The sequence below is a fragment of the Protopterus annectens genome, chromosome 9.part0 (assembly GCF_019279795.1).
Source record: "Protopterus annectens isolate FY-2018-M chromosome 9.part0, PAN1.0, whole genome shotgun sequence".
Taxonomy (NCBI): Eukaryota; Metazoa; Chordata; order Ceratodontiformes; family Protopteridae; genus Protopterus; species Protopterus annectens.
This window is the reverse complement of record NC_056743.1, coordinates 85,237,256-85,257,255: the sequence shown is the minus strand read 5'-3', so window position 1 is coordinate 85,257,255 and position 20,000 is coordinate 85,237,256. Positions and strand designations below refer to the sequence as shown.

Genomic DNA, 20,000 nt, shown 5'->3' with positions numbered 1-20,000 from the left:
ACACTGGATATGTTTTATAAACTCTTCATAAATTCACTGACAATTGGAAACATGGAAGACAGAAGTATTAAGTTTGAACATGGAAGAGTAGTACGTGGCTGCATTCATCTCTCTCTCTCTCTCTCTCATTCCTGACATACCAAGAATTTCATTTTTTCAAAAAAGTACATTGTCGCCTCACAGTAAGGCATTGTCCTGTTTGATTCTCAGCTAAAGGGTCTTCTGTGTGTAGACATGCGTGAATGGGCGTACCTTTCTTGAAGGTTGTGCGTCAGAGCTGGCAACTCGGTACGTAAAAATCTACTGCCAATCATTAGCGGACTGGAGTTCCGCTGTGGCAACCCCTAACTGGGAAAAGCCAAAAGATACAACATTGTCAGAACATAGTAATCAGAGAACATGCTATGAAATGAAGCATAATATGTTAAGATTTTGTAGGTAAAAATGGAAAACTTAAAGGAGATTTCTGGAACTTGCTGCCTGTCTGTGTTCAGTTTAGTTGTGCATTTTGTCTTGAAAGTGAGCAACATGCCAATGGAGCTGTGTGCAGAGGGGTATCCAGGCCCGGCAAGTCATTCAAGCATCCAAGCAGAAAATGCTGATTTAGTAACCAGCATGTTCTTAGGCCCAGCAATCTATGGATTAAAGTAGAGAAGGATTCTCCAAGGCTTTAAATTCTTGGTGGCAACTCTTAGTAATGTGAAACAGTGATTAATTTAATTTCAGAGTGGGGCCTGTACTGCTGTATCAGTATTACTATTACCATTGTACCATTTAAGGATGTTAAAGATATGTCTGCCTTTCCATATACCAAACGTAAATACGTACATAAATTAATAAGCTAAATAAATAAACAACAGGTACATGTTTGAACTTGTGCCTTGGCCCAGCTTGATTTGAATTTTTAAAACTAGAAATTGTGTTTAAGGTTATAATGCTCCCTCTTTGCTTAATCATCTGAGAATGGTGTGTCCCTTTTCCACTTTAGAAGTGCGTTTGGTCCAGAGCAAATGTAGACTTACTCCTTTTGTATTCTGACTCATATTTAAGCCATTGTTCCACTGTTTTTCCAGCTACCACCATTGCTGCAAAGCTACATTCCACAAACAGAGCATAACGCACCTCTCAGTTCTCCCTTGTCCAACTCACTGCTGCCTTGTACCTCAGTTTGATATGTCATTCATCCTGTTCCCTTTTCATCCCGTTTCTGTCTTTGGCCTGCCATTATCCAAGTAACAGGCAAAGGCAGCAAGTTGTTAATACTTTCTGTGCTTAAGAAGACTAGCTAGTGTTATTAACAAATGCCAAATAACTCAAAAGAGTGTTAAAATTGCTCTGTTATAAATTAAAACATGATGCATAACATTATGGGTAAACCCTGACAAGCAATGAGTTTATATGTTTTTTATGCATTTATTAATTTATTAGCAAGTGAATGAACTGATTGTCTATGACCAGTTTCAGCCATAGTCATGGCTACCAAGGCAGGGAAATGCAGTATCCTATTATTTCCAACCTAATGTCACAGTTGTGACCTACTGAAAGGAGTTTCCATGACAAGATCACTGCATACAACAAATGTGCATGCTTAAAAGTAGTTAGTGGGGATGTAAGCAAATTATATAGCAGATGTACTTTAATACATTTTATTAAATGGCCAGACAGGTGAACTTAATATAATTCTGAAAAAATAACACCTCCTTATGAAATACAGTATAATTTTATACAAAAATGTCCCCCAAAATCTTATTAGTTACTTCTTTCTTTCTTTTCTTAGCAAGTTCTTGAAAGTTTTGATTCTGAAGATTCTAAAACTGGAAGTTGGGACTCAGAGACAGGAAGGCAATCTTCTGCATCTTCAGAGATTAAGGAAGAATCACATCGGCCACATAAGAAAAGATGTCAGAAAGAAAAAAAATCAGATTAAAGGTCTCTGTACCTTTCATTGTCTAAGAAAATGCAACCTGTGCACAACTTCATCTAATGCATGAACTACTCTGCACCGTCTGCTTGCCTTACTTTTACTTCATATTTGCTTTATTTTTGCCATGAAAACAGAAGAAATGAAATCAGCAATTCTACACTGTATAATAATATGGAGCTTTTGTCTCTTTCTGAGACTTGTGAAATGCTATGAAATGTCAGCTGTTCTCAAGTTTTGTAAAACAGCATCTTAATATCATGCATTTGTCTTTATGTTAGCACTGATCATCTGAATTACATTATCTGTGCATTTTCAGAACTGTGTATGAAGCATAGTACACAAACCTAGTAGACAGTATAGAGGAACTTGTCAGAGCTAGTATGTATGTAGTTTTTATGCTTGGTATGTAAATGACCGTGCCAGTAGCTACGGAGTAATACAAAGACTGAAAAAGAATGGTAAAAAATATTAAAATATGTTTGTATACAGACATTGCAGCCTCTTGCTCCTGTATTTACACTTACATAAGGGTCAGTAGTATTTCTTAGAGCATGACATAGAGAGAGAGAGCACGCCAGGCAGAGAAAGAGAGGGAGAATGCATTTAGATCTGAAAAGAGTAAATATGCATACTTGGTGTAGAAATTACAACATAATCAGGATTTAACTACAGGGAGTCAACCCCAGGACTGGTCATTTTCTGCAGTGGGACATCCTTTTGTATGCATGGGTGAGTATATTTCTTCAATAAATGTCTTTATTAAAGTATCACGTATGACAAAGGGAGTCTTACATTTATGTAAATGAAAAACAAACAAGATTGACACTTTAGTTGCAAACATTATACATCACAGATACCATTGAAACAACTGTAGTTGCAAACATTATACATCGCTTATAATCTGTCTAATCATTGTCAGTTAAGCATTATTTGGCTCATTCAAATCCTACCTCTTATTTTTGAGACATGAGCACTAGGGAAAGCCTACATTGCTCTCCCTTACACAGTTTATATGCCACCAAACATTGATGATAACTCAGCTCTGATTTACTAATTCATTGGTCTTTTTCAGGCTTATTAGTTATTGGCAGTGTTTTGTATGAAAGATGCCTTTCAGTTTGGAATATGTGTTTTTTTCTGATTTTGGTTGTTTTCACTAATGATGTCTCCCTAATAAGATTACCTACAAGTTGCTTTTACAGACATCAGACACCTCTTAGTAATGTTCATCTTCCATGTTTATTTTGTTGTTTGAAGATTGTAACTGCTCTGCTTTCAAGATGCATAGATAAATAAATATATTAAATAAATTATCTAGAAGAGTCAAAAATGATTAATCTTTCTTAAGATTATAAACATCTAATCTCTCTTACTTCTTCTCTGTGTATCTCTAGTGCTCCTTTTACCTCTGTGCAGAAATGGAAGGAAAACCTTTAAGCAAAAAAAACAAAAAAAAAAAGCACAATGAGCGTACTTTTAACTTAAAAAAGATAAAATCCTTGAAATCCTTAGAACAGCCATGAGTTTCAACACAAGATCAGGTGCCACTGAACCACTGTCCCAAGCATGAGATTTTGGACAAGGTCTTGCTTCCTACAGCTGTTGACATTCAACACACTCCACACTCCCGACTTAATGAAGAGGATGTCATTGGTCTTGCAGCTTTCTCATTTATTCAACAGAGGACTTTAATAAATGTAGAAGTAAAAGGATTGGCTGCTTTCTCATAATGGCAAGTGACAATAATTCTTTAGCTACCCAGAAAAAAAAATGTTTTCCACTCCAGATGTCAATTCCAGGCTTTTCCAAAAAAAAAAATGATCTGATGTTGTCAATTTTCATTTTATCCTTAACATATGGGTTTGACTTCAATATCAGAACAATCTCGGCCCTTACTACAGCTCACGCAGGCCAAAAGCTCTTGAGCTTCACCTCTATACCCTCAATCCTACTCTCCCATTTATCTCAGATCTTATTTGCTGCTTTTCTAGACAGATGTGTTGGCCATAGCTCTTGAGCCAAGTAAATATTTTCTAATATTTTGCTAATATGTTTCTTCACATTTTTTCACTGTATTAATACTGCCTTGTAATTCCTGTATTTACCTCTAAATACACTTTGGTCTCTACCCTTTGTAGTCTTTGTGGCTCTCTCTTTCCATACACTTCAGTGTATCCTGCACTAACTTTATTGATAGTCCCTTTCCATACACTTCAGTGTACCCTACACTAACATTATTGATCGTCCCTTTCCATACACTTTGGTGTTCCCTGCACTAACATTATTGATCATCCCTTTCCATACACTTCAGTGTACCCTGCACTAACTTTATTGATAGTCCCTTTCCATACACTTCAGTGTACCTGCACTAACATTATTGATCGCCCCTTTCCATACACTTCAGTGTACCCTGCACTAACATTATTGATCGTCCCTTTCCATACACTTTAGTGTACCCTGCACTAACTTTATTGATAGTCCCTTTCCATACACTTTGGTGTTCCCTGCACTAACATTATTGATCGTCCCTTTCCATACACTTCAGCGTACCCTGCACTAACTTTATTGATAGTCCCTTTCTCATACACTTTGGTGTGCCTTATACTATCATTGTTGATAGCACTTTTCCTTCCTATTCTTCCTTTCTTTGCAAAAACAAACAAAAAACTGTACTAGTTAGAATCCTTTTATTGAGTGTATGTTCTGTCCTCTCCTATTTTGAGTGTAAGTGTGGTGTGTGCTTCTTTGCAGTTTATAAATTAAAAACTTTTTTTATTATGGCTGAAAAATCCAAGGGTCCATCTAGCTTCAAGAAATGCCAGAAGTGCAGCCATAAGATTCCACTCACGGATTCACACCTTTTGTGCATGTATTGATTGGGCCCAGTTCATCTACAAGAAGGTTGCAACATTTGGCATGGATTTAGTCATAGGGCTCTTGTCGAAAGGAAAAATAAGTTAATCTTAAAAGGTATGATTCCTTCCGCCTTTGGAAAGACCATATCTGCTCGCGACAAAAGTAAAACTGATGTTTCTTCGCCTTCCTCCTCATCCTCCTTGGCTCCTTGGAGAAGACTAAAAAGAGAAGTTTGTGAGTACTGTCATCTCTTTCAGCACCGACACATAAAAAACAAGATCCTTGGCTCTTTAAAGATCTTTGAATCCAATGGATACCAGGTCTAAGGCTTCGGTATCAGAAAAATCATCGGCACTGACCATTTCTGCTGATTCTAAGGTTTTTGACACAAAAATCTTTGATACGCCAACAACTTCAATCTTCGGCTTAAGAAATATTGCTTCCTGGTTCTTCCTCAATGCAGACTACATTGGCACACAGTATTAAAACAGTAGAGCAAGACGTTTTGCCTAGGACAACTTACTCCCCATCAATCGATCCTTTTATGGGTGAATTACCTGAAATTTTTCTGCAAAGGCCTAAATCACCCTCTTTAATGTCTGTCTTTTCCCTCAAAAGTCTTACAAAAGTTGACATGGAGAGACTGGTGGATAAAATTCTGTGGGCGATAAGATATACAGGACTCCCTTTGGCTCTGACCCCTATAGGTTTATGAGCCGAGCATTCCTTCACCCCCCCCGCTAACTACTCCTCCGAGGTATTAGAGTTTCCAGGTCTGAGTCATCCAGCACCAACTGTATCAGTTCCAGAGATTTCTGTTCCTTTGGAACCAGTTATTGCTTTGAGTTCTTTGGTTCTTTTGGATCCAGAGACTTCTCGGAGCCATATCTGCCCCGTTGGCTCTGAGGAGCAGGGGTCAACTCCAATTTTTTTGGAGACATTCCTGCACCTTGGAGACTCAGCACAGTTCAGCTCAGATCCAGCTTCTATCTCTGGGACTGTCTCATCAGAGCAGGGAGTGACCATGATTCAGAGGCAGTCTTTCTCTCTATTCCAAGCTCCCTTCCCTCTTCGGGGGCTGAGTCTTCAAGGCAATGGAGACAGCCTTGGCTACTGTAGTCACTCAGGCCCCTTCCACCTTGGGGAAAATACCTTCCTCACACTCAGTTATTCGACCTGTGTCTCCACTTGGGCAGTGAGTGCTGAATCCTCAGGAACCTCAGATACAGATTCTGTCATCTTCTGATACCTCACAGACTATCCCCTGAGGAGGTTCCTCAGAAGAAAAAGGGCAAAATAAAGCACATAGATCCCCCACAGGAATCGATCATGGAAGACACTGATTTTGATGAAGGGGAAGGGTCCCTGAGGTCACCCCCTGATGATGTCTCCTTTAGAGACATCCTCGAAATATTGAAACAGAGGAGTGATTGCAAGTCCCAAAATCCTTCCTCAGAGGAATCAGTTTACCTGTAGGCTTTTGGTACTCACCTGTCTACCTCTTGGATGATTCTGCCCACTGACAAGCTCAATCAGTTGATCTCTCAGAAAGAGTGGAAGGCACTAGACACAACTGAACCCATCCCCAAGAGACTGAGCAAAATTGTATCCACCACTGAGGATAAATAATTCTGGGACAAAGTATTAGTGGTAGATGCCATGGTCATAGTGGCCGCCATCAAAAAGGAACTAGCTGAGGAGAGTTCCTCTTCTATCCTTCCAACATAGTGTCTCGGGCAATGGATAGATTTGGGAAGTGGTTTTATGCTTGATCAACCTTCACCTTAAGGTCTTTGAATTTCCTGGCACATTTTACCAGACTTCAGAGGGATCTGATCAAGGAGCTGTCTGATACCCTGGCAGGAGCTGTTACTGAGGGAGTCCAAGAAAAGTGCTTCCCAACTGGCTTGGAGTCCGTGTCCAACTCGTCCATGAGGCTTACTGTGTCTGCAGCCAAAGGAACCACCAGAGTGGCAGGTTCATGCGTAGCCATAAGGAGACATGCCTGGATGTGTGTATGTGACTTTGTGTGCCATTTAAGTCTTTATTTGTCAGTGCACCTTTTGATGGATCATCTCTATTTGGCCCAAATGTTAGACATACCTTATCCAGGTATGAGAAGATCCTTTCTGCCATGAGCATAAGTTTTTCCACTCCCCAAAGATCCTTTTCCAGGAATCAGATTAGCAGTGGAAAGATGTGGTTCAAAAAGTCCCAAGGGGCTTTCCAGGACAAACATGGAGCCAGTTCCCCTGGGGTAGAGTGGGGTAAACTACAATGGAAAATGCCATCCACATGGCAGAAGTGGCCCACTGAACCAGGGCTTCAGGGACTCCTTCCCGGGTAAGCCCTTACAGTGTTCCTGAAAGTATGCCCAATTACCTTCCTCTGGAGGCAGCTGGTGGATGCTTATTCCTGCACCAAAGCACCTGGCTAAAAAATAACAGATTCTTGGGTGCAGAGGATTATTTACAGAGGTTATACTATACCTTTTTCTTCTCATCCCCCATATGCAAAAAAGTCCTAGATGTTCCACCCAGTCCCAGATGTTCCACCCAGTTAGAGGGAACCAGCAGTTCTAGAAATTCAAAAACTGCTAGAGAGAAAAGTCATCCAAGAAGTCCCACCAGACCAGATAGAATCTGGAACTTAATCAAGATTCTTTTTAGTACCAAAAAAGATAGGGGACTGGAGACCAATTTTGGATCTCAGTGTATTAAACAGATCAGTTTGGCAAACAAAAATCTGGATAGACATGGTACAGTCCATTCTTCAGTTTTTGAAAAAGGACAACTGGATGTGCTCGATAGATCTTCAGGATGTGTATTATCACATAAAAATGGACAAGAGCTCCAGAAAGTTCCTCCACTTCTGGCTAGAAGCCAGTCATTACCAATTCAGGGCACTGCCATTTGGTCTCCCCACAGTTCCCAAGGTGTTCACCAAATGTATGGCAGTAGTAGCAGCTCACTTGAGACTGCAAGGATTTTGGGGGTTTCCATACTTGGGCAACTGGCTCATTATTGCCCTGACCAAGCATTGATTGATTGAAGCAAGGGATTATATTCTATAGACCTGTGCATACTTAGGAATAACAATAAATTATGAAATATCTCAACTGACTCCAACTCAGAGTTCAGAATTTATATGACAAAATCTGTAGCATCCATTCCTCCCATGAGATTTCAGAAAATCAAATTGCAGGTTCAAAAAATCCACAGCAAGAAAGTACCCACTTGTCTAATTTTACAGGCTCTAGGTTTCATGGTGGCAGTGGCAATAACTCTAGTTCCCCTAGCAAGATATCACATGAGAATTCTACAGTGGCTGCTTACATGTCAATGGTCACTGCTATACCAACCCATGTCGGACCAGATTTTGATCACCGGTCATTGCAGAAAAGATCTAGCTTGGTGGATATAATCCAAAGAAATTCTCCTGGGCTGCCCCTTCGTTCTACTGGAACCCAAGGCCAAAGTGACCATGGATGCCTCTTAGATGGGGGGGCAGTCATTTTCTGGGAAAGACAGTCCAAGACACTTGGTCCCCCTTAGAGGCCAACTTGCCTATCAGTGTTCTGGAGCTAAGAGTGGTGCTTATAGCATTGCAAGTCTTTCAAACTGCTCTTCCTGTGGGAACAATTGCGATTCAAATGGGCAATATGTCAGTAATTTGGAAACTCAACAAACAGGGAGGAACTAAATCTTACCCCCTTTGTCGAGAAGCACTCAGAGTGTGGCAGTGGGCGATCTCTTCCAACCGCTTTCTGACAGCAATGCATATTCCAGGGAGTTCCAGTGTGACAGCAGACAAACTGAGCAGTTGTGTTCTCCTGCCTCACAACTGGTCTCTCAATCCAAAGGTGACAGAAAAGATTTTCCATTAGTGGGGCCAGCATTGCTGTGACCTTTTTGCCTCCCCTCTGAACAACAAGTGCAACTACTTTGCCCTGATCCCTCCTCTGGGGAAGTCACCAAGAGATGCTCTTCTCCATACTTGGCCCCTTAAACTCCTATATGCCTTTCCCCTGATACCACTAATCCCAAAATTCTTACAGACAGACTGAAGAGTAAAATAATCCTCATTGCACCTCATCATCCTTGACAGATATGGTTCCCCTTTCTTTGGCCTTATCTGAGTCAACGACCTTGGACTCTGGACCCAGCTCCAGTGGGATTAGTTCATCCAAACATTCTGAACTTCAAGCAGACAACATGGTTCCTCCTGTTCCATTAATTTCTTCCCTGGTACATCAGATTCTTCTAGCTTCTCATAAGCCTTCTACCCATAAACTATATACTAGTAAATGGAAAATATTTTCCTTTTGGGCTTGTGAAAGGGATATTGACCCCTTTTCCACATCTATTGATAAAATTTTAGATTTCTTAGCTTCTCTTTTCAATGCAGGAGCTTCCCCATCTACCATTAAAATTCAACTAACAGCAAGTTTAAATTTCCATAATGGTTTGGAAGAACGTTCCTTGGCTTCTCACAAACTTTGAAAGTCCTTTTTAAAAGGGACACTGTTGTTGAAACCTCCTTTTAAGGATCCTACTTCACCTTGGGATCTAAATCTAGTGTTACAAACCATTGAAAAATCCCCGTTTGAACTATCTGCAGACTGTGACCTGAAGTATTTGTCATGGAAAACTTTATTTTTGGTGGCAATAACTTCTGTCACAAGAATTTCAGAAATACAAGCCTTATCATGTAGACCACCTTATCTGATTTTTCACAAAGACAGAGTTTCAATAAAGACAAATCCCACCTTTCCACCTAAGGTAGTATCAGAGACTAATATTAATCAAGTTATTAATCTACTAGTATTCTTTCCCAATTTTATGAACATAGGTGAATACTGTTTGCATTTGGTAGATGTTCATAGACAATTACATTTTTATCTACACAGAACGAAAAACACAAGAAAATCTGACCAACTGTTTCTCTCCTTTTCAAGTGCAAGGTCTGGTAAACCAGTCAACAAGGTGACCTTAGCCAGAAGACTCAAGGACTATATATCTTTCATCTTTAACAAGAAGAAAATTGATTTGCCTAGACCTGTTAAGGCACATTCTACAAGATCTATAGCCACTTCAGCAGTTTTCCAATGTAGAGCTTCAGTGGATGATATATATGCAGCAGCAACTTGGGCTTCCCTCCAATATCTTTATTACTCATTGCAAATTGGATTTGATCTCCAGGGGATGAGCATCATTTGCTTCCTTCACTGTATCTAGCCCAAAGTAAGATTAGGACACCTTTGCATATGAAGACTAAATTTGCTTTTTTTTATTTTTGAATAGATGCTGGTTCCATCATCACCTATCCTGGTCTTTATGTTTGCGTTTCTCCCCATCCCCAGCCTTCTTGACAGGAGGTTGAGTCCCAGAGGCTGGGGGGAGGAAGGAGCAGAAGCAGAAGTGGAAGCAGGGGCCTCCAAGGAAGGTGGAGGAAGGAGGCCCTTCAGGATAAGCTTGTTCCTCATGTTGATCAATGTGCGGGGGTTGAATCCCTCACAGATCGAACAGGAGGTGTCCAGGTGTGGGACCCCTACACAAATCATGCACAGAGTATGGCCATCAGAAGGGGGAAGCTTATGGCCACACCCTGTGCATTTCCGAAACCCTGGCTTGGGGGTCTCTGCTGTGGTGTCAGAAATAGCACAGAAATGTGTGCACATGCATACACACACACACACACACACACACACACACACACACACACACACACACACACACACAACTAAAGAGAAGGAAGGAAAGAAAGAAAAAACAGAGGGGCCCTTTTTTTTTTTTGGAGGGTTTAGAGGACCAACGCATGAGCACAAGGGTAGGGATAAATTTAGAAATAAAAAGGGTCTAAAAGAGCCACATAAATGTTAAGAAAAGAAGAACAATTCTTAATAATTCACTTACCAGGAACCGGGAGCAACGGATCATGATGCTAGCTAGACAAGTGGCAAACGAGATCTGAGGGGAGGAGGGAGACAGGGGCATTATGGGTAGTGGAGAAGCTTGGAGCTTGGATCCAATGCTGGAAAACATGGCGGAATCGGATCCATACTAGAGCCATATTCCCACAGGTTGAAGATCAGATGAAAACAACAACTTCAGATCTGTTCATATTCCCCTTATCTTGATTCCTTTTTTCCTCTTACTCCAGAAATATGAGCAATTTTAAATAACAGTCTCAAGCTACATTCCTATTACATTACTAATCTCTTTTCCACTACAAATACAAGCCATATATTATTAAATCCCCAAGCCACATTCCTGCAATAACAGAAATATATTATTTCCATTGAACTACAACAATATTTAAACTTGTTTTAAATCAAATAATATTGTATTCCTTTACTGTATTCTTGGACTAAAATGGAAGGCCAGCCAGCTTGTTCAGCATGAGACGTTCATCATAATCACAGTGCTGTCTCCCACACTTTCATTCTTTCTTCCATGGTGCTGGCCAGTCAGCAGTTAATCACCAGTCGGAGTAAAAACACCTTCACTACTTTCTTGCTTCTTAAAGAGGACGCAAATCTGAGACATCACAAGAGCAGCAATCAGCCTTCAATCTCCTTTTCTGGCAGATAAGTCTCCACATGGGCAGAAAATGTCTTGAGTTTTTTTTGACTGTGTACACTTTGTGACAGTTATTTTTTCTGTCAGTGTGCCAAAGTTTTCTGTATTTTACTTTTACTTTTACAGAAAAGGGACTGCACTGGGAAGTTTAAATATGTGTATGCTGTGCTTGTGATCACTTGGGTGACAACTTGCCTTCTGACTAACTTCATGCTTACTTAGCTGCAACTTGGATACTTACTCTGCTGGTTCTTCTCCTGCTGTACTTAACAAGAAGAAACAACATAAGAAAGAGGCTTTGCTGCCACTGCAGGTTTAGACAATGCCTCAGCTCAGAGTGGACCCACTCACGTACTTTTCCAGGTTACTGTGGTGTAGTCTTTTCAGCCAGCATGGATCAGGGTCAGCCAAATCCTCTTCAGTTGTTCCAGTATCCAAGTCAAACATGGGATAACCCTCTAGGAGATACTGCATGGGATGCTTCTCAGACTAACTGTGGAAAGTGATCTCTTGACAGGAATGAAGTTCTATCCCCTAGTCTGTATGGTGTTTGTTCATAAAGATGAATCTGATGTTGTCAATCTTCATTCATTCTTGATGAATGGGACTCAGTTCCGATCCTAAGAACCTGATCGACCGTTATAAAGCTGGAGCCAGCCCAAACACTCTTGAGCTAAGACTTTACCCATAATGTCCCTCTCTTCATTACCTCAGATCTCGTTTGCAAGACCCGTCAGCCATTTCTCTCAGCTAAGTCTTTAAAAATTTCTGTATTTAAACTCACCAACCATGAGGCAGAGGTGGCCCATGAAACCAGGGCTCCAGAGACTCTTCCCTGGAAACCCTACCAGCACTCCTGAAAGGAGGCCCAATTGCTTACCTCTGAAAGCAGTCGGGGGAAGACTATCACTGCACTTGACAGCCTGGTGAAAACTAACCTCTGATACTTGGGTACAGAGACTCATTACCAGAGGCAATCATATCCCTTTTACCCTTTTCCCAAGATCACTGAGAAAAATCCCCAGTGTTCCACCCAATCAGAGGCATCAAGTAGCCATAGAGGTTCAAAAGCTGCTAGAAAAAAAAGTTATCCAAGAGTTCCACCAGACCAGATAGGATCTGGATTTTACTCCAGGTTCTTTTTAGTGCCAAAGAAGACAGGGGGTTGGAGGTCAATATTGAACCTCAGCCTTCTGAACAAGTTTGCTCAGCACACAAAATTCTGGATGGTCACAGATCAGTCTATTCTCCCCTTTCTAGGGGAAAATGATTGGATGTGCTTTACAGACCTTCAAGATGCGTATTACCACTTAAAGACGGACAAATGCTCAAGAAGGTATCTCTGCTTTTAGCTAGGGACCAGTCATTATCAATTCAGAACACTGTCCTTTATCCTCACCACAGTTCCCAGACTGTTCACCAAATGTATGGCAGCAGTCACGGCTCAAGTGAGACTACACGGATTCCGGGTGTTTCCTTATCTAGATGACTGGCTCCTCACAGTCCCTACCAGGCATTTACTGCTTCAAGCCACAGACTTCATCATACCTTTACTTGTTCAGTGCTCTGAGCATAACAGTCAACAAAGAAAAGTCACAGCTGTCTCCCACTTAGGACCTAGAATTCATAGGAGCCTGCCTCAACACAGTTGCATGTATTGCTTCTCTACCCTTTCACAGGCTCCAAAAGATAAGGTCTCAAGTACAGCTCATTTTAGTAAAAAAAAGTACCTGCTCTACTTGGCATTCAAGCCCTAGGGTCTATGGTAGCAGCCATCACCTTGGTTCCCTTGGCAAGACTTCACATGAGGATACTTCAATGGCTTCTGGCTTCTGGTCCATTCAGTCTCATCTGATGACTCATCCAATCTTAGTAACGGGGCATTGCAAAAACGTTCCCTCTCAACCCAAGGTCACAGTGATCATGGATGCATCCCAAATGGTGTGGGGGCATTATCTGGGAAGAACTGTCCAAGGCACTTGGTCTCCACAAGAGGCCAACTTGAACATCAATGTCCTGGAAATGAGAGCAGTGCTCCTAGTGTTGCAAGCCTTTCAATCTGTTCTTCCTCTGGGAACAGTTGCGATCCAGTCAGACAACTTGTCAGTGGTATGATACATTAACAAACTGGGTGCAACCAATTCCTACTCCCTTTGCCTGGAAGCTCTCAGAGTGTGGCAATGGGCAATATCTTCCAACCGCTTTCTTGTGGCAATGCATTTCCCTTGGAGCACCAACATGATAACAGACAAGTTGAGCAGACACATTCTACTGCCTCACGAGTGTTCTCTCCATTCCAAAGTGGCAAAGGAAATCTTTTGCCGCTGGGGCCAGCCTTGCTGTGGTCTCTTTGCCTCCCAATGAACAACAAGTGCAGCAGCTACTTTTCCCTAATTCCCCCTCAGGAGGAGTCCCTGAGAAATGCTGTCCTTCTCGATTGGCTCTCAGGTCTTCTTTATTCCTTTCCCCCTTCCATACCTTTCTTCCTCTATTCCTAAAGAAAGCTCAAAGGTTGTGAACCAGAGTGATCCTCATTGCTCCTTTCTGGTCCAGGCAAGTTTGGTTCCATTTTCTATAGCCTCACTTGATTCACCATCCATGGATTTTGGACCCAGTTTCAGACCTGCTTTCTCACCCGCAGGGATTGGTGCATCCCAATCTACACCCTCTCAAGCTTACAGCTTGGTTGCTCCAATTCTGTTAGTCACTAGGCAGAATATTATTTCTCCCGTACAAAAAAATTCTTCCAGCTTCCCACAGACCTTCCACCAGGAGAGTCTATATCAGTAAATGGAAGAGATTTTCAGTTTGGGCCTCTGGGTCAGGTAAGTGTGCGAATGTGTGGACATGAGGGTTAGGGTGGGGTAGGTGAGTTAGGGTTAGGGCACGGGTGAGGTGTGTATATGATAGTGACAGACCTTAGGGTTGGGGTTAAGGTAAGTGGATAGATAGTGGTGTATGTACAGTTTAGTGTAGGGTTAGATGTAAGATTTTAGGTGTATGTGTGTGGATTGCTGTTTGGTGTGCTTGTGTTGTGTGTATGTGTTTTAGAACAGCAATTTTTTCCCCTAGGAAAAAATTTGCTGTTCTGTATGTTCGATGTTTTCAGCGTTCGCTGAATAGGGGTCGATATTAGAACATTCGATGTTCTGAAACTTTGATGTTCTAATATAGACCCTCAAAAGTCTTGGCTAAGTCTAGGTAGGCTGTATGCACAGCTTTCCTCTCATCCAGGGCCTTGGTGACTGTCTTGAAGACGTCCACCAGGTTTAACAGGCATGATCTCCCTTTTACAAATCCAGACTGAGTAAGGTCAAGTGTTTGGAGATTATCTATATCTTTACTGATAAGGTCCATGATGATTTGATCCATGGCCTTGCAGATAAGGCTAGTCAGGCTAATAGGTCTATAGTTCCCAGGGTGAGAGGAAGCACCACCTTTGTGGAAGGGAATAACGGTTTCCATTTTCCATTCAGCTTGAACTAAGCAGGTGCTTAGACTATGACTGAAAAAAGTACCCAATGGTGTTGCCATTTCTTGTTGGAGCCCATATAGGACACAGCCTGTGATGTTAGCAGGTCCCATAGATGCTGTGTTTTTGGCCCTAGAGAGGTTTCATAGGTAGGTTCATAGGTAGTTACTATCAGCCTAAGGGCCTAAATAAGCCTAGCCAACAGGGTTCCCTGGCTTACGCCATGCAAGAAAGTTATTTTCCTGTGCCCCTGTTGAGCAGAGCCACAGAAGTGATCCCTGGGGTGTATTTCCTATTTCCCAACCACTTATCAAGATTTTTCTTGAAAAGTGCTAATGAGGAACTTTGCTTTACATAGATGGGTAGCTTGTTCTAGAGTATGGGAAGTCTCTGGGACAGGAATGTATCCCTCCAGCATGTCCTGTTTATTGTGGTGACAAGGTTTAGGTCCCTAGAGCATGTAGCTGGGAGGAATTAGGATTTCTTTAGGTGTAGCATGTCCAACAGCTCTGGGTTTGACATGGCTTTATATGTTAGGCAGAAGTCACCTCAGAGTAGGCGGTATACTATAGAGTAAAGCTGGAGTTTTTTGAGACGGTCAGTGTAGGGCATCTGTTTGAGGTCAGTAATCCTCTTTGTGAGATACTTTTGTGGCCCTTCCAGCTACTGCAGATGTCTTGTGAGGTACATTCCAAAAGGGGCGTTGTACTCTAAAATGGGTCTAATGAGTATCGCGTAGAGGGGAACAATGACCTCTTTTTTTCTAGGTGAGAACCCTTTTGTGATGAGGTGTGCCACGCAGAAGGATTTCCTGACTACTGTGGCGATGTGATTATCAAAGGAGAGACTGCTGTCCACCTGGGTCCCCAGGTCTCTTATCACACATTTGGCATTAAGTAGACTGCCGCCTATGTGGTAGTTCATGGGTACAGAGTTTTTACCAAAGGGGATGGCAGTGCACGTTTTGGCATTGAGCTTGAGGCCATGGAGCTGACACCAGGCATCTGTCTCAGTGAGGCCCTTCTGTAGGATGTCCACATCATTTGGGGGCTCAGCTATGGCTCCTAGTTTGCAGTCACCTGCAAACTTCTTTAATCCAAGGCCTCTGTGTTAGACTGTACCTCAGAGAAGTAGACACCAAACAGAAGAGGTCCCAGGACTGAGCCCTGTGGTACTCCAGTTGTCACTGGTTTGAAGTCAGATTTGGAGTCTGCAACTTTTACAGTGTGGGTTCTGTCAGTGAGCCAGTTGGCAACCCATCTTGTGACATAGGGATTTATACCTAGTTTAGTGAGTTTAGCTATAATTCCAGAATGGGGAATGGAGTTGAAAGCCTTGGCAAGGTCAAGATAGGTTGTGTGAACCACCTTTCCCTCGTCTACAGATTTGGTGACTGCCTCAAAGAAGTCAATCAGGTTCAGGAGACATGATCTGCCTTTCACAAACCCAAACTGGGTGGGGTCCAGAGTTTGGAGGTTACCAATGTCTTTGTTTATGAGTTCCATGATGATACGTTCCATAGCCTTACAGACCAGGCTCGTCAGGCTAATAGGACGATAGTTCCCTGGATCAGTGGCGTCTCCCCCTTTGTGAAGTGGGATAACTGTTGCTGTGCGCCATTCAGTGGACACAAAGCCTGATGTGAGACTATGATTGAACATGGTGCTTAGGTGGGGAGCCAGTTTGTTCTGAAGTTCATGTAAAATGCAGCCTGGGATGTTGTCCGGTCCCATGGATGCTGCATTTTTGGCTTTAGAGAGTGCAGCTTTTACCTGCATAGTTGTGGTTACAGGGACTCTGCATTCTTCCTGTATAGATATGGGCCCTTTAGTGGGTGAGAGGGGGGTAAAGTTAGCATGAAACCTATCTGCCAGGACATTGGCAATATCAGTTTGTTCTGTAATTTTCATGCCGTTGTGCTGTAACTCAGAGCAGATCTGGGTGTTGCCATTGAGATTCTTGACATAGCTATAAAATGCTTTGTGGTTGTCCCTAGAATCAGTGGCGATTTTGTTTTCATAGCTAGCTTTGGAAGATCTTATAAGGGATCTCAGCTTCTTACTGAGGCTGACCAGGGAACTCTTCCACTCATGGAATTTTACTCTCTTTTGCAACAGTTTCTAACTTCTGTTGTAGAGTTTGTTTATGGCAGGGGACCACCAGATTGGCTTCCTTTTTTTGGAGGATAGCATCTTGGTTCTGTTTGGGATAGCACGATCCATGCACTCGTGTAATTGCTTATAGAGTGCATCTGTGTAGGATTCAGCAGTCGAAACTGTATTGTCCATCTGCATGGGTGTCATGAAGGTCGCCACTTCGGTCTTAAGAAACATGAAGTCGGCTTTGGAGAAATTTTTTACCATGATTTCCTTAATGGGGGTAGGGGCAGGATGTGGATATCTAGGGTGATTAGCTTATGGTCGGATCTGACCAATGAGGAGTTGACTTCATGTGTGGAACACCGGTCACACATGTTGGTAATGACTAGGTCTAGGATATTGTTGCCTCTGGTGGAGGTGTGGATAAGTTGATCCAGGGCATTAGAAATTATGAATTCCAGAAAGCGTTGCATGAAGGAGTTGGTACATGAGTAGTTTTCCCAGTTAATGGTGGGGTAGTTGAAATCACCCAAGGGTGTTTGGTTGAACCCTAATATTTTCCAGTATATCAAGAAAAGAGGAGTGGGAATCCTGGGTCATGGTGAGGGATCTGCAGCAAGCTACAATATGGATTGCAGTTCTGCCCAGAGTTAGTTGCACTTGGATAATCTCTGATGCATTATGTTGAGCAACTAGCCTGGAGGTGTGGGTATCCTTAATGACTATGGACATACCTCCACCTTTGGTGTTCGGCAGGTTAGGTGGTCGAAAAGTATGGTATGAGTTATAGCCTGGTAATGCAGGGGAGTTCTCTGGAGCCTTGAACCTGGTCTCAGTCACTGCACAGATATCAATGTTCTCTGTTTTAAGGAGTGCCTTGAGGGAGTGCATTTTGAGATTTAGACTGTAATTGTGTGACGATGCCTGCCTAGCTCACATATACCCCTCAAAATAACCCCTAGGATACCAAGCTTGTTGGATATATTAAGGATGCATTTCTAGGCTTAAAAAGGCCCTTTGTGGTCATTAACCTATGAATCTGTAAACCATACAGCTTAGACTACTGCAAATGTGATTAAAACATATAGTGTTATGGCAAGTCTACTTACACAACTGCACATTCTCCATCATCATTTAAAACCAGTTTAAATGACTGGATGGGTGACTGCAAATTTTCACTAGGGTACGTGAAGAAAATCTGCTTAATGGGGGATGTTATTAATTTCTCATCAGTGTTAAGTGATGTAACTGAGTTTCTTTATGATCTCCTCGACAGTAAGCTTGGTTAAAAAAAAATATATGAACCTTCAAGTCTGAAAATGCTGAATGGTAACCTTTCCTCTTTGAACCCATCTATGTTCTTTTTCACTAACACCCAAATATTGTTAGAAGTTTTACACTGGATATGTTTTATATAGTCTTCATAAATTCACTGACAATTGGAAACATGGAAGACAGCAGTATTATCTTTGAACATGGAAGAGTAGTACGTGGCTGCATTCATCTCTCTCTCTCTCTCTCTCATTCCTGACATACCAAGAATTTATTTTTTTCAAAAAAGTACATTGTCGCCTCACAGTAAGACGTTGTCCTGTTCAGTTCGCAGCTAAAACGTCTTCTGTGTGTAGACATGCGTGAATGGGCGTACCTTCGTTGAAGGTTGTGCATCAGAGCTGGCAACTCGGTATGTAAAAATCTACTGCCAATCATTAGCAGACTGGAGTTCCGCTGTGGCAACCCCTAACTGGGAAAAGCCGAAAGATACAACATTGTTAGAACATAGTAATCAGAGAACATGCTATGAAATGAAGCATAATATGTTAAGATTTTGTAGGTAAAAATGGAAAACTTAAAGGAGATTTCTGGAACTTGCTGCCTGTCTGTGGTCAGTTTAGTTGTGCATTTTGTCTTGACAGGGAGCAACATGTCAATGGAGCTGTGTGCAGAGGGGTATCCAGGCCCGGCAAGTCATGCAAGTATCCAAGCAGAAAATGCTGATTTAGAAACCAGCATGTTCTGAGGCCCAGCAATCTATGGGTTAAAGTAGAGAAGGATTCTCCAAGGCTTTAAATTCTTGGTGGCAACTCTTATTAATGTGAAACAGTGATTAATTTAATTTCAGAGTGGGGCCTGTACTGCTGTATCAGTATTACTATTACCATTGTACCATTTAAGGATGTTAAAGATATGTCTGCCTTTCCATATACCAGACGTAAATATGTACATAAATTAATAAGCTAAATAAATAAACAACAGGTGCATGTTTGAACTTGTGCCTTGGCCTAGCCTGATTTGAATTTTTAAAACTAGAAATTGTGTTTAAGGTTATAATGCTCCCCCTTTGCTTAATCATCTGAGAATGGTGTGTCCCTTTTCCACTTTAGAAGTGCGTTTGGTCCAGAGCAAATGTAGACTTACTCCTTTTGTATTCTGACTCATATTTAAGTAATTGTTCCCCTGTTTTTCCAGCTACCACCATTGCTGTTGCACAAAATACATCTAGAATTAATGTGTTCCTGCAAAGCTACATTCCACAAACAGAGCATAACGCACCTCTCAGTTCTCCCTTGTCCAACTCACTGCTGCCTTGTACCTCAGTTTGATATGTCATTCATCCTGTTCCCTTTTCATCCCGTTTCTGTCTTTGGCCTGCTATTATCCAAGTAACAGACAAAGGCAGCAAGCTGTTAATACTTTCTGTGCTTAAGAAGACTAGCTAGTGTTATTAACAAATGCCAAATAACTCAAAAGAGTGTTAAAATTGCTCTGTTATAAATTAAAACATGATGCATACCATTATGGGTAAACCCTGACAAGCAATGAGTGTATATGTTTTTTATGCATTTATTAATTTATTAGCAAGTGAATGAACTGATTGTCTATGACCAGTTTCAGCCATAGTGATGGCTACCAAGGCAGGGAAATGCAGTATCCTATTATTTCCAACATAATGTCACAGTTGTGACCTACTGAAAGGAATTTCCATGACAAGATCACTGCATGCAACAAATGTGCATGCTTAAAAGTAGTTAGTGGGGATGTAAGCAAATTATATAGCAGATGAAGCA

The 20,000-nt window shown here is 41.7% G+C and overlaps 1 protein-coding gene across 1 annotated transcript in view; it reads left to right on the top strand.

The window, feature by feature from the left end:
* Nucleotides 1–2,416, top strand: part of LOC122811050 — a 746,005-nt gene extending 743,589 nt beyond the window's left edge. The window contains exon 8 of the mRNA XM_044082592.1: nucleotides 1,778–2,416. Coding sequence (XP_043938527.1) covers nucleotides 1,778–1,927 — 150 coding nt within the window. The 3' untranslated portion in view covers nucleotides 1,928–2,416. The remainder of the gene's footprint in view (nucleotides 1–1,777) is intronic.
* The last annotated feature ends 17,584 nt before the right edge of the window (nucleotides 2,417–20,000 follow it).